Source organism: Anas platyrhynchos, chromosome 13 (assembly GCF_047663525.1).
Source record: "Anas platyrhynchos isolate ZD024472 breed Pekin duck chromosome 13, IASCAAS_PekinDuck_T2T, whole genome shotgun sequence".
Lineage (NCBI taxonomy): Eukaryota > Metazoa > Chordata > Aves > Anseriformes > Anatidae > Anas > Anas platyrhynchos.
In genome coordinates this window covers 679,949-693,998 of record NC_092599.1, presented here as the reverse complement: position 1 = coordinate 693,998, position 14,050 = coordinate 679,949, and the positions used below count along the sequence as shown (strand labels likewise).

The 14,050-nt window shown below is 43.8% G+C and overlaps 2 protein-coding genes and 1 long non-coding RNA gene across 4 annotated transcripts; 1 reads left to right on the top strand and 2 right to left on the bottom strand.

Moving 5' to 3' along the window:
• The first annotated feature begins 935 nt into the window (after positions 1-935).
• On the top strand, positions 936-7,587 carry LOC119718187 (uncharacterized). Its single transcript, XR_005268988.2, has 2 exons — positions 936-1,217; positions 7,281-7,587. It is a non-coding gene; the product is annotated as an uncharacterized lncRNA (long non-coding RNA).
• On the bottom strand, positions 3,181-6,694 carry GHRL (ghrelin and obestatin prepropeptide). Of its 2 annotated transcripts, XM_072044090.1 has the most exons (5): positions 6,055-6,693; positions 5,750-5,886; positions 5,165-5,278; positions 4,599-4,707; positions 3,181-3,719 (listed from the first exon to the last, which is right to left on the bottom strand). In XM_072044090.1, exons 2-5 carry the CDS (start codon positions 5,867-5,869, stop codon positions 3,700-3,702), a joined length of 363 nt encoding a protein of 120 aa, XP_071900191.1. In that variant the 5' UTR covers positions 5,870-5,886; positions 6,055-6,693; the 3' UTR covers positions 3,181-3,699. The 2 variants fall into 2 exon arrangements, with proteins under 2 accessions (XP_071900191.1, XP_021122857.4); XM_021267182.4 differs by having other exon boundaries at positions 5,750-6,694.
• Positions 7,433-13,913, bottom strand: SEC13 (SEC13 homolog, nuclear pore and COPII coat complex component). Its single transcript, XM_038185679.2, has 9 exons — positions 13,779-13,913; positions 13,555-13,599; positions 12,765-12,880; positions 12,169-12,320; positions 11,212-11,345; positions 10,314-10,447; positions 9,703-9,823; positions 8,744-8,890; positions 7,433-8,282 (listed from the first exon to the last, which is right to left on the bottom strand). The coding sequence occupies exons 1-9, from the start codon at positions 13,779-13,781 to the stop codon at positions 8,172-8,174; spliced, it is 963 nt and encodes a 320-aa protein (XP_038041607.1). The 5' UTR covers positions 13,782-13,913; the 3' UTR covers positions 7,433-8,171.
• Between the last annotated feature and the right edge of the window lie 137 nt (positions 13,914-14,050).

Sequence of the window (14,050 nt, the reverse complement as noted above, 5' to 3'; positions counted from 1 at the left end):
AGATAAGGCTGGTACTGACAAGAAACAATGAATAGATTTGGATTGGTCGGTAACTGCTTAATTCTGTGTGAGGTATAAGAGAGATTCTGCACAAGGATGAACATTTAATATTGTTTTTTTGTGGATACGTTTTGGGAGCTCTGGAGGTAGCACCTTGGGTCTCTGCAGGGAGGAGAGCACCAGAGCTGGACGGGAGACCTGACTCCTCTGAACAGACAGTGAATTTTGACATGCATGTCTAAAATACTTTAAAGGTTTTGTTCCCCTTATACTGCGGAGCAAAAATACTGGAGCTGTAAAAATAGTGACAGAATCCAGCTGTTATTCTATGTGAATTTTAAAATACTCTGAGGTAATATGTATCTTGTAGGGTTACATAAGCGTAATGTAACGTATGTAATGTACTGTGTAGTCTTACAGTAATGATGCTCTGTTACACAGCTGCTGGCTATTCAAAACGATGTAGGTTTTAGCCTCGACTTGGCAAGTTTGTACTCTCAATACTATTTTGGAGAATAATAAATTAAAAAAAAAAAAAAAAAAAAAAAAAAGCCCTGTCTCTGCATCCTGCTTTTTTGTGAGTCATAGCACAGACAACTGCCCTAGTCCAGCCTCCTGAAGTAACGTGTTCACGGGGAAGCGCCTCAACATCTTTGTTCGCACCTCATCATGAGTTCGCGCTTCATTAACGAGTCACGTGCCTGGCGCTAATTACCACGTGCCTGCTTCCTCACAGCGCTTCCCGCCCGGCCCGGCCCGGCCAATCGGTGCCAGGAGCCGCCCCGGGACAGCCAATCGGCGCCGGGGCCCGGCCGCAGGTCCCGCCCCCGGGCTGTCCCCTGAGGCTCCGCTGTGGAGGCGGCCTGCGGGGCGTGGAGTGGGGCTGGGGGCGCCTCCCCGGGCTGCCTGAGGGGAGCTGCCTGTGTCTGAAAGCACAAAGCCATAGTCGTAGTCATATAAAAACACACACACAATAAAATGATGTGGTGTCACTGCTCATCACCAGTCAGTCCCACAAAGCTTCTGCCAACAGCATTTTCCAGCCAGTATTTGGTTCAGTCACCGAAAACAAGCCCGGAAAGGCTCTGTGGGTCTGCGGCTGGGGGAGCTGGGGGTGTTCGGCCTGCAGAGGAGGCTCAGGGCAGCCCTTGCTGTACTTCGCCTTAAAGGAGGTTGGGGTGATGTGGGGATTGGGCTCTTCTCCCGAGCACCAAGCGGTAAAATGAAGGGAAATGGCCTCAGGTTGAACCAGGGGAAGTTTAGGTTGGATATTAGGGGAAATTCCTTCACTGAGACGGTTGTGAGGTGTTGGAACAGGCTGCCCAGGGAAGTGGCTGAGGCACCGTCCCTGGAGGTCTTCAAGAAATGTGCAGATGTTGAGCTTAGCGATGTGCTTTAGTGGCGGACTTCAGAACTAGGTTAAAGGTTGGACCTGATGATCTTACAGGGCTTTTCCAACCTGAATGATTCTATGATGCTATGGTAAATGCAAGTGTAAATTCATCCTTCAGGTTTTACTCATCATTTCCTTTTTCTGCTGTTAATGACTCTTGGGAGGGCAATCTAACGTCATCTGTGACTTCTGGTGCTGTTCCCAGCGCTCCGACTCTAGTCACGAAGTAATACCTCTCCCTGGAAGTCTTTCAAATCTTCACTCACTGGTCTTGCAACAAACTGCAATGAAAAACATCATGGATTGTGAAAGGACTTCTCTTTACATAGGAAGCTGGTGTAAAAATCCTTTGTTGCAACAGAATTACTTTCTTTTTTGCTTTGCTTACTGTATTTGGCTGCTTCCTGTAGACCATCAGGCTTATGAAAAGGCAAATTTTTATCTGAAGTGAGGCCATGAAACCATAACGTACATCAAGTATTTTGTTGTCAAAACCAGTCGCAAGCTCTTTAACTATTTACCCTAGCTTTGTTCGTATAACTCGGTAACGTTGTCTGAATCTCATTGAATATCCCGTGATGTCTAACTATCAGCTAATGCTACCATATAAATAGACAAATTCTGATGTGTTTTACTCTGAGGTTAAGCGTGATGAGAGCAAAACTGTAGGGAATCTGACGGTGACAAAGTGTTTTGAAACTGATAGTATACAAAGTGAACATCTTGCATTAAAAACAAACCAAAAAATGGTTCCAGTGATTATTAGCCCCTTTTCGTGTGGAAACAGGTCACAGGTGATGCTATTTAAGAGAATTTCCCTTAGCTTTTAAGCTTTTAACCTGCTAGTTGAATTTCCATTATTCTTCACAGTTAGCTAGAGAGCTCAAAAGTAGTTAACTCAAAAGAGAGAGGTGCTGTCTTGGACCTCTCACTAAGTTTAGTCTCTATTCTCCAAATCAGGCAGTAACAATTCCCATCCAGTGCTTCGTTCTTATCTTTAGCCATCGCTTTACTGCCATCTGCAGCGATGTGGAACCATTCCTGAGCACTTCTAGGACCTCTCTGCGGGATTCACTGCTTTGCTTACTTATTCTTCTGCCTACAAAGGAAGAGAGACTGTAAGAAAAATTCGTTTGAACAGATTATTTGTAGAATCTGATGCTTCCTCTGCCTTCTAGGCAGATAAGCACATCGGACCCATTTTGTCCGTAAGAAAGCAGTGCGTTACTAGGCTATGCTACCCTCTTGAGGTTGATGTTGTATTTGCAAAATAGAAAATACTGCACACATTTAGGTAAAAAGGGTTTTTTTTGTTTGTTTGTTTTGTTGTTTGGCAACCTTAGAATGTTCTGCTCAACAAGATGCCCAATTCTGGTTTGTCTTCGGGTGGAGTATGTAACACAAGCCGTGCTTGTTGTGTGCCGTGCAGAGGGATCACTTCAGCTGGGCAATTAATTCTGTGTCAGGAAAACGAAACACAGCTAAGAACTGTCTGTTGCAGTTGTGTTTACCCATATCACATTAGCTTGTTCAAGAGTACTTTACAGAATGTCTTGAGGAGTGAAGTCCAAAAAACCTTCACGGATTCATCGATCTCCATAGGGGCATTCATTTAGCCTTTTTGGAAGCATGCAAATGCTTAGGTACAGAAGAGAATATGTGCTACAGTGGAGCACAGTGGTGTATGCGTGTGTAGCACCAAAATTACCTTGTTTCCCTCTGATACTCAGTATTAGTATGGAGATAGTTCTGAATTCAAGTAAGTTAACTGGATTATTTTTTTTTAACTGGAAGAGATATTGGATAATTTCTCTGATAATATCCATGTTAACACCTCCATTGACAATTTGGCAACTGAAAGTTGATTCCATGTGCATCTAGTTTGCAGTTTATTACATGAACTGTCTAATTTGAGATACTCTTAAAAATAACAAGTAATTGCAGTTTCAGCATTAGCTTTATTTTCTATTATAGATGTGTACAGAAGCGTAAGAAGATGTTTCCATCAGTTCTAGACGAGTTTCATATAGATTTCAAGCATGTCATTTAGAATAATCACAGTAGTTACTAAGGAAAAGAGGAAATAAGCCTACACATCCACCTGCAATGAACATTGCCCTGTACTATTTTTGGTTGTAGATCTTGTATTTTTACTTAAAAGTCCATCTGTATGATGTCTTTTTGTCAGGGCAAACTACACAGGTGCATGTACTTCCTTCTTAACAGCTGTGAAATCAGTAATAATTGCATTTTAAAGTAGAACTTAAATCAGCTCATCAAGTGCTGTGGTTGTCCTTCAGCTTGCCTCAGCTTTTCACTGGAGTTTCTAAAAAGGCAAAAGAGAGATTATTTTGAAAATTGTAGTATTCTTCTGAAAATCCTGTTTTGATAATCTGTCCAGAAGTGCCACAAGCACTCAAAAGAAGACAGAAGGCAGAAGCCTTTCACATAGTTACATTCTACATGGGCAGGAATGCATAACGCTGTCTTGTCTGTGTAATGGCCATAGAAGTAGCCTTTCAGAAGGACTTTAGAGAAGAACAGAGAAGAGCTTGGGGCAGAATCTTGGGATCCTGAAAAGCAAGGTGAAAGAGGAAGCCTGAGGTGATTTGTAGTTGGAATGTGTAATACAGATACGGAGACTGACATACACGTTAAAAGATTTGGAAAGGAGATCTTAATATAGATGAATGCAAATACAGAGAGAAAGGCTGTAAAAGTAAAAAATAAATAAATAAATAAAAAATCAGTTTGTGGTAGGAGTTAGTCATTAGAACTTTATCAGTGAAACAGCTAGAGCCATTCTAGTTAACAATAAGATACTGATTTTGACACGTTTTGGCATGAAAAATATGAAGGACATAGCTGAGAAGATATGGAAATGCTGGGAACTGAGGGCATTGGGAAAAAAAAAAAAAAAGAAAAAAAGAAAAAAAAAAAAAAGAAAAAAGATGGGCAGTGTAAGGAAAGGAAGCCTTCCCCTGCTTCCTAAGGTACTCTGATGTGGTTGTTCAAAGTTCAATTAGCATTTTCTGCATTTTCTGAACATCAGATATTTTAGCAGTTCTCATAGTGGTAACTTCTACCCAATCACTTCTAAAATGCTGCTATGATTGCTTTACATAACAACTTAGATGATAAATATATCACATATACATGTATGTATATATATAAATCTCTGCTGCTATGATTTGGTTGAAAGTACCTTTAGCATTGTCTTTGAGAATGTCTTGTAGCATCTTCTCCAGTGTTTGTCCATACTCTTGATACTCCTCTTCTGTTATCTTGACACCAATTTCAAAGGGAACATGAAACTGTAAAAACATTAAAAGACAGAGTTTAATGGACAATTTTTGGACCAGGACCCTGCAGGTTAACTTCATGCATGTGCGTGATGATGCACAAAAGGTATACGAATGTTATCTGTTCCTTTAATGGTGCTGAGGCGTGTGATCAGTACCTGACAAACACAGCATCTAGCTGCTGCAGGCCAAACTGCACAGCAAACCGGAGGAGAGAAAACAGCAAGGAACTCGTATTGTTATATGTTAGCTCTGAAATGTAAGTGAATCCTTAACAGCAGATTGGGATCTTAGTGCAGATAATTTTAAATTATTTCATACCATCAGTGCTAGCAGATTTCATGTGTCTTCTACTTGACTTTCAAATTAAACCTGATAGTGGCTTTCAGATGTACTACCTCCTGTGAGAGAAGGAGTATTCCCACCCCAAGCCCATCTCCTGAACTTGTATGTGGGCACAAATACGAACCTTGAGTTCAATACTGTCATTGCCATCTTCTGCCCCTGCTTTATCTGTATCCCAGAAGCCTTCTGTGCCTCGGCGATGTATTTTTGCTGTTGTTTTTGTTGGATCATTTTGTTGCTAGAAAGCAAGCAAAATAACATCCATGTAGTCTTTCCATGCTCAAACTACTCTGTCGTGGGGAATCAGAACCTGTAATTAACACAGATACTGCCAATTGGGTAAGGGCATCAGAGGCTTCTTTTAAAGTTAGGTGGCTGTGTAGGTATAGAACAACAGCACTGCTATCGCTGCGTTCACTTTAACGGGGATTGGGTTTAACAAAATTATGTGGTTTAACAAATTATTTAAATGGCTGCTCTGTCTTCAGTTGTTCTTTTTTTTTAATTGATTCATTCTTAGTGAGTGAGATTAGTGTATTCTCAGAGCATGGATTCTACACTAATGGTTTGTTACGGTAGTTCTCTGGAATAACTCCTTCCTCCTCCAGAAACTATCTTCTAAAACCTACACTGAATGTTGTAAAGAATCTGGGCTTTAAGGAATTATGGAGGAGGACAATTTTGAAAAAGTATTATTCACAAATTTTACCTGTATTTTTTTAAATTCAGGGCTTAAAAAACTAGAGCCAGCCAAAGCAGTTTCTGTCCGGAGGATGCTAAAAAGGAGAATTCCCAGCAGAGTACCTCTGAGAAACATGATTTGCTTCATTAGGTGGTGTGTCAAACCTAAAAACAGAATGAAAAATTAAACTCATTTTATAATCTCTGTATTTAATTGATTCCCGATCCAGTGAAAATGTTTCTCCTGACTTGAATGACTTGAAGTCATTTCTAAAAATGAATGTGAAAACACATTTGTTCCATGCAAAAGGACAAAAAGAGATTACTACTTACAGTGATTTCTTCTGTAACTAAATTGTAATAACTGCAACTGATGGAGCCGATGGGTTAGCAGAGAGGAATTACACGGGAAAACCAGCAGAAGCCAGAGATCCTCCAACACGTCACTTGGGTAGTTTTGTAGCTACACCAAGCTGCTGCTTTCCGAAGCATTTTATAGAGAGAGGAATATTTGTTCTGTGCCATGACATTTCTGGAAATGCAGCCTGATATGTACTCACATTCCTTGGAAACTCGGTCAGCTTGTAAGATAACAAAATCAACAGAAAGGTGCAAACTGCATACATCCGTTGCTGCGTTTGTTTTTATTTATAATGAAATGGTGTAGGGACTGGAGTGAGAGGTTTTGTTTTTGTTTTTCTTCCCATGGCGTTAACATTGTTCTTTTTAAAAATTAATGGCTGTAATGTGTATTTTTCAAAAAGGAAATGCCTCAAAGCATTTTTATTGTTATCTGAAATGGTGTAACTGGGTTCTGTTTTATCAAATTTTGTTGTCTTTTACTGAAAGACTGGAACTGAAGATGGTACCTAGGAAACATTGCTTCCATTACTTTAAAAACAAAATGTTACATTGATCAGATATTGCATGCTGAAAAATGGAGAAGGGGTAAGATCCTGGGAATGTAAGGCAGCCTTTTCAGTTTAGCAGTTAAGATCTTAATAGAAATGAAAAATGAAAGAACACACTACTTTGCTGCGTGATTTCAAAGCAAGTCTGAATGTAAAACTGTTAGACAACTTTGTGTGTGTGTGTGAAGGCTACCATGCGTTTAAGCAAGAACAGGAACATTGCATGCTGCTTTGGTATATAGGGAGGTAATTAATTTGTGGTTTTGTTGGAGAAACTAGGATGTTATTTAGCTATTATAGATAGCTTCAGAAATAAGGTTCTTCTAGAGGAGAACACCATCCTCAACTAAGTGAAAATGAAGAGCATGCATTGGAACCACTACTTTAGAGAACAGGTATGAAGCATCAAGGAAAAATGGGACCTTTTAGTTAAGTGCTTCCCCTTTTGTGGGGTGTGAAGAGTGCTTCAGCTTTTAGCTGATAACATGCTGAAAACTGGTTTGTTTGAGCCTTACACACCTGTTACATGCCACTGCAATTCAGGCAAGAGAATAAAGTTCTGCCCTCAGTAAGACCTATTCCAGGAGGGGGTATCACTTGCCTTCACAGCTGTATTCAAACATGTTTTCATTTTCTTCCTTCTTACAGTGTGTACCGTTAGACTCCAGTGGACTACTAACTTCCCATCTGCTACAAAGCTAGTACCATAGATGAGAGACCACCACACTGCTGCGTGTTTAAAGGTAGGCTGTAGACAAACCTGATAAGGCCCCCGTGAAAGATTACCAAATGCAGCAAACCAGGCTTTAAGCAATAAGATTTTATTCCGTTGGTATCTAAACAAAAACCTGAGGTACAGTACAGAAGTGTGGTATGTATGGCCAAAAAAAAAAACAAACAACAACCTCCAAATTGTATTTTGATTTGTTGATGTTGGTTAAATAACCAGGTTTGAGATTACTGTAAAGCAAAATACATATGCATTCCACTACTCCTTTAATCTTCAGGAAAACATGGAGACTTTCATGTACCCACATAAAGCATGTTTTTTGGGGGAGGATCTAAGCACCACTTCACTACTGCCAGGACATCACCTCCTGTTGGTAACTCCACCAGCCCTCCCCCCCACTTGAATGGCCAGAACACTTGTCCCCATGCACAGAAGGGTTCAGGCATCGGCACCGTGACAGCCTGCCTCCTCCTGCTCCTACTCAAGTGCAGGAAGTCTGACCCCAGCATATCCAATTAAATCTGATCCCTAAACCAGAAGGCAGGGTACAACTTTTACAGCACCAAGGAGTAGCACAAGGCACAGTACTTTGCTCTGATATTCACCTTTAATTTAAGGGAATGTCAATTAAGGCTGATTATCAACACATTGTAGCCTCCCAGCATTGGTTATAGAGTGCTCATAAAATTGGATAATTATTTCCCAAGTTCACATCCAGTTTAGATAAAACCAGTTCTCATCTGAGTCAAGAAACATTGCAAATCAGGTATTAGTGATCACTTCCTGCTGCTGGACTGCTCACTCCTGCATCACTGCTCATTCTGCTGCCCCTCTGTAACGGCAGACACTCCTCCTTGGCCCTTGTTGACATCACTGATGCATGCCCACAGTCCATCTACTGATTCTTTCCATAGCGTGACCTTGAAAACAGAGCAGAAAGAAGTTTCAGCTGTAACATATTCTCAGTTTCTCGTTTCCTTGTAATGATCACACCTGTAGTTGTAGCCCATCACCAAACTACAGAAGTCAGGCACTGCAGGGATGTCTAAGTTATCAACTAGTTATCACTGTGTACTAAATTATCCACTGATAGAGGGGGAGAGTGAAATCTGGTGGCAGTATCCTACAAAATGAAATTAAGCCTGCATTTCCAGTCTCCATTAAGGAGTAAGAATGCAGTGAGAGCAGTTTGCCAGAGGTTAGGGTCTTTCCTCCCCTTTTGGTAATCCAAAAGAAAAAAAAAACACAAAAACAACACTTGCAGCAAAGCAGTATCTTTAACAGTCTTGATTCAAACAACAGAAGCGAGAATACCCTGTCTCATCCCAGCTGTTCTGAAAATAGCACATGCAAGAGTAAAAGCTGAGGCAGCAGTACTCACTTTATTGTCTCCTCCGGACACTGCAAGAATATTTGCAGTAATGGACCAACTCACATGCCAGACAACATCATTGAACTTGTGCAGCAGTTTTGGGGACCACGAATTTCCAGAGGCATCATCACACGTCCAGATAAACACTCTGCCATCCTGTAAAAGCAAGAACGCTGAGTTGGTTGGACCACTAGTTTTAACAGAAAAACCAAGCTTGCTTGCATTTCCAGTTATGACCGTACTTGCACGTCCCAGCTCTGCTAGGAGCTCTAGATGTGTTTACATCGATTTTTGCTCAACACAAAAGCAAAGGGGCTTTGTTCTTACTACAGGCAAAGGCAAGATGTAAGCACAGCTCTGATGAGGAAAACTGCACACAAGAGACAACTTGCAAAGACCAGGGGAATACTCTCAAAATACATATGTATCTGCTGGTATTTTCTTTTCTAATCTCATGACAGCAAGTTAGCAGCTTACTGAGTCGCCCTCTTGCTATAAAATCAAGCAGTTCCAGAATTCCTATAAGCAGCAGAAACACTAGAGTCAATATGAAGCATGAGGACATCAGAGCTGACAATGATTAAGAATGCAAGTTACTAGAAAACAGTAGTTTTTGCTAGAAGCGCAGTGAGTTTGGTCTAGAGACATTAAAATACAAACTTCAGTGTGAAGCCCTTCCTTACAGTGAGCCCCTTCTGCTCACACTTCTCAAACCCAAAGGTAGTACTTGGCACAGAGCCACACCCACACAAACCTTTGTCCAGAAATACTTCCCTTGGGCCTCTGAGTTTGCTGGGAACAGGACTCAAAGGCCTTCAAGCACAGGCCCAGATACAGAAGAGGATTACCAAGAGGACCTGTTACAACAGTTCTACCTTTACTATTCCTTTACTTCCTTCCCCTTTTCTCTTGTAAATGGCAATGGAAGCAATGAGAGCCTGCCCCTGCCACTCCAAAGGAAGCCTCACCTGTGAGCAGCTAGCAATGGTGCTTGTTGGCAAACCTATGGATGGAGCCCAGGCTACGTCTCGAACCCAGTCACTGTGAGCCTCCAGCTTCTGCTCTTCTTTCCACTGACCGTCTTCTTCTCTGAAAACACATTTATACAGTTAGAAGGGTGGCGGCAGCAGCAGACAGTCATACTTTCCAGCTCCTGTTCTGGAAGATGGTTTTCGTAGCTTTCAGACTCCTGGTTCATCCAACCAATACAAAGCACAACCGTTTCCTACTCTTCTCCAAAAAAGACTCTATGGCTTACACAGAATCCAGTCAAGAGGACAGAATGCAGCACAGGACAAGAGTAACTGGTCTTCAGTTGCTGTGCAAAGATCTGCTATTTTCCAAATAACAAATGTAATCAACAATGATTAAAAAGCCACTTTTCAAGACAAGATTAAGCAGGTCTGACATGAATTGCTGTAACTATTTGGAAGTCACCAAGTTGTTTCTAGTTTTGAAGTATTTCTCTAGAAAGAATAATAATTTAAAATGAAAGCATAGAGATGCCAACAGGGATGTTCAGAGACTATAAAGAAGAACACATTTTAAAGGTTCTGAGAACTGGCAACTGAGCACTTACTTCCAGATCTTCACAAGGTTGTCACAGCCACCAGATGCAAACCTTTTGATGTAGTTTGGTTTTTGACCAGATGGTTGTTCTATAAGGCTGCCTGGTACAACAGCAGGAGCCCAGCTAACTGCGTTACATCCAATCTAGTTAAGGGGAAAAAAAAAAGTCATTACTAAAAGTTGCTTGCTTTAAATAAATAGAAAGCTGCTGAGGGGGCAGAGGACACCTAGCATACTGGCTATTTTGGGGTGGGAGGAGGAGAAATAAGCCCTGTTTAGGAAACTAGAATTCTTGTGCAATGCTGGATGGATACTGGATGAATAAGAATTCCAGATACAGTCTAGTCTCAACAGGGCATTTATTCAGAAAGCCTTAGGTAACTAAGTAACTGGGCAAATATCATCTTAGATACGTAAACAGCAGAGACAGATTAAAAAAGGAAAAGATGCAAGACACATGCAGTTGCTAAGATTTAGGAATGCAGCAGAAGGAATCCGCGGGTCCACAGCCCAATTTCCTGTTATTGCAAGCCACTGTCATTAATGGCTTAGATGCTTATCAAGTTGCACTTAAGCAAAAATCCCCACTGCTTGGGGAAATCACAAGTTTTTCCAGCTTCAGTTTATTCACAGCCAGATTGCAGGACGTGTTCTTAGTATCAAAGTACTTTCAGAACAGCACTAATGTTTAATAAAGGCATATTAGCAGTGCTATTGAATGGCTTTCACGTCTTTTCTACCTTATTTTACTTACTACAAATCATACCTTCCTACACTGGATTTATTTAAAACGAGTTGGTTTTGATTTTGGAGAACGTTTCACATTTCATTGTATTTCAGTATTTATCCAGCCTACACATCATCCGTAGCTCCAAGAACTCTGCACTGCTCCGAAGACGCAGACTTACAGTATGTGCGTTGCTGATCTTTTTGACTTCCCATTGCCCATCACCTGTGTAGCTCAACAACGAAATGGCTCCGTCAGAGCTCCCGCAGGCCAGTATCAATCCGTAGTCGTGTGGCGCCCAGCAGACGGAGTTCACTGAGGGGTGAGACAGACTGGGTTGTAACACAGTGACTAAGATTAACCAAATCACTGGCTAATATTAGTGAATAATGGAAAACTGCCTTTGATTTTGGCCCCATTTTTGAAAGAGACCATCAATGCAGCACTTTTAATGAGATAAAAAACTCTGCCTATCCTCTGCAAGAATATCAAGAGTATCACTGGCTCTAGAGCAAAAGCTGATAGCCTAGCATAGTATTGGAAGTCTAGTTTTGTAACCAAACAAAAGGTGTGTATCAAAGAAAAAGCCCTTTTCTCATTTTTAATCCAGGCCTGGCCTCAGAAGCATGGATTAAAAGCATTCTAGTCAATGCCTTTGAGGATAATACTGAGCAAGACATGTCTCTTTCCCTTGTCAGGTGGCCAGTATCAGTGGGCTTTGGAATACTAAGAAACGTGGAGACTTCTCAAGTTTGCCTGCAGTAAGACCGATGATTTCAACAAGACAGTCTCTCTTGGAAAACAAAACACAGCATGCTAAAACTCAGCTTAGTCCTTCCCTCCTTCCTTCCTTCCCACAGTGCATACGATACTGCCTCAACAATTCACTACCCTGTCTTATTTGAAACAGATTTCCTTGTAAAAACAACTCCTATACACACACTGTATGAATCAAGGCAGCTTATCCTGCAGTATGCCACTACATCAATGTTTCCCCGTGCTGAGTAGACTTACTGCCTCTCCATTAATCTACCAGTCTGTCTGAAAGAGGCTTTCTTCCTTAACAACGATGGATTTATTCCAACCCCAACCCTCCTCATAACCCCAGTTTCACGTCCCAGCTCCAGACACCACGCACCTGACGAGTCGTGCCCTGTGTACTCGTATGTCTTTTCCCACGTGCCATTTTCTTCCTTCCAGATAATGACCTTCCTGTCATAGGAACAGGAAGCCAAGATATTTCCATACATCGGATGAGCCCATGCAACTTGCCACACTGGACCTTCATGCCTGCAAGAAACAGCATTGTTTGGACAAAGCTGAGAGAAACGAATTCCAGTTGTGGCTGTTTGACAGCCATCGTACCGTGAACTGGTGCTCTGCACATGGCTGGGACAGTGACACAAAGAACACGAGTAACACCAAGATGAAAAATAGCATGTAAGGCTGCGGGCAAAGCCACTACCATGGAAAACAACTCCAACCATTTATCCTTATGCTAGCAATTAAGATGGTGAGCTTACTTGTAGAAAATTACAAGTCTTAAGCTGGCAATGAATCAGAAAAGCAGTTGTACTTTTAACTGGCTCTCTGTTCCCTCTCACAGCTCCCAACAGTTATTCAGCAACAGGAAGAACTACCCCAGAGGGATTTACCGTGCATCTGATGCTACCAAAAGGGAAAGTGACAAAACGCTAAAAACTTCTGCTTCCACTTCTTTTTAAGACACTTTACCCTCTTAGGTCAGCGATGAGGATTTGCCCTCCGTTCCGAACATCAAAGATTTTTACGGATCTGTCTGAAGAGCAGGTTGCTAACCGGGTGCCATAGTAATCCATCTGAGCATCGTGCTGTAAGGCAATGAGAGGTGCTGTCAGCACACCCGGCTTCTGCTTTCTTAATGAGTATTCCTACATTTTAAAAGTAGCTCTACGAATTGTGAAAAGAACACCAAGTCTCAGCACGACAGGTTAAAGAGGATAGCTTGTAAGCAATCTATGTGAAGCACGGGTCTTTTCTCCCCCAGCCGCTGTTCTCACTACACAATCGTTACGTGGCCAGAGCCCATGGAGGCGGTGGGCACACACAGCACCCCAGGACAGGGCCGTGGGGCCTCTGGGCCTAAGGCCCCCATCACCTACCGTACCTTTGTTTCTAGTCGTGTAACGTTGGTGTAAAAATGCTGCACCCTTATTTAGGCTTGAAATGCCATTATTTAAGCGCAGTGCTTGCGTTTACAAGTTGCTTTGAAATCCTCCCTCTCACACACGTGTGTCCGCTCCCAGCCACACCTGGGCACAGGCACAGCGGCTGCCCACCCCCCCGAACCCCCCCCCCCGGGGTTTGCCCCGCCCGCTCCCCGTGCGTTTCGCTTCACACGAGCGGGGCCGGGCACGGAGGCGTTCAGCGCTGGAGCCCTCCGCGCCCCGCCAGCTCCGCTCCCAGCCGCGCTCAGCAGGGCAGGGGCAGGCCCCAGGCCCCGGGCCGCGCCTCCCGGCGGTGGGGGCAGCAGGGCCGCACTCACGATCATGTCCTCGTGCGAGGTGTCCACGGTGTTGATCACGGAGACCTGCGGGGAAGGGACGCGCTCAGACAACGCCCGGGCCTCGGGGCTCGGGGCGCGGTGCCGGCAGCCCGCAGAGGCCCAGGCCCGGCCCGGCCCCGGCCGCGGCTCACCCCGCCGCCCTCCCCTCCTCTCCCCTATCCCGCCCGAGGTCCCGGCCCCGTCCCGTCCCGTCCCGGCGGTACCATGTTGTTGTTGGCAGCGGGCAGCCCGCCCGGCGGCCGCGCAGCTCCGACGTGGCAGGGCGCGGGGCGCTGCACAGCGCCGGGCTCCGGTCCGGCCCCCAAACGGCGCCGCCGCTCCCCGCTCCCCGCCGCCGGGTTCCGCCCGCGCCCAGGCCCCGCCCCCCCCCCCCGCGCCGCTCTCGCTCCCCCAGCGGCCGGGCACGGGCACGGCCCCGCGGGCACGGCGCTGCCCGGGGCTGCCGCTAACGGCGGGGGGCGGCGGGTGACGGAGG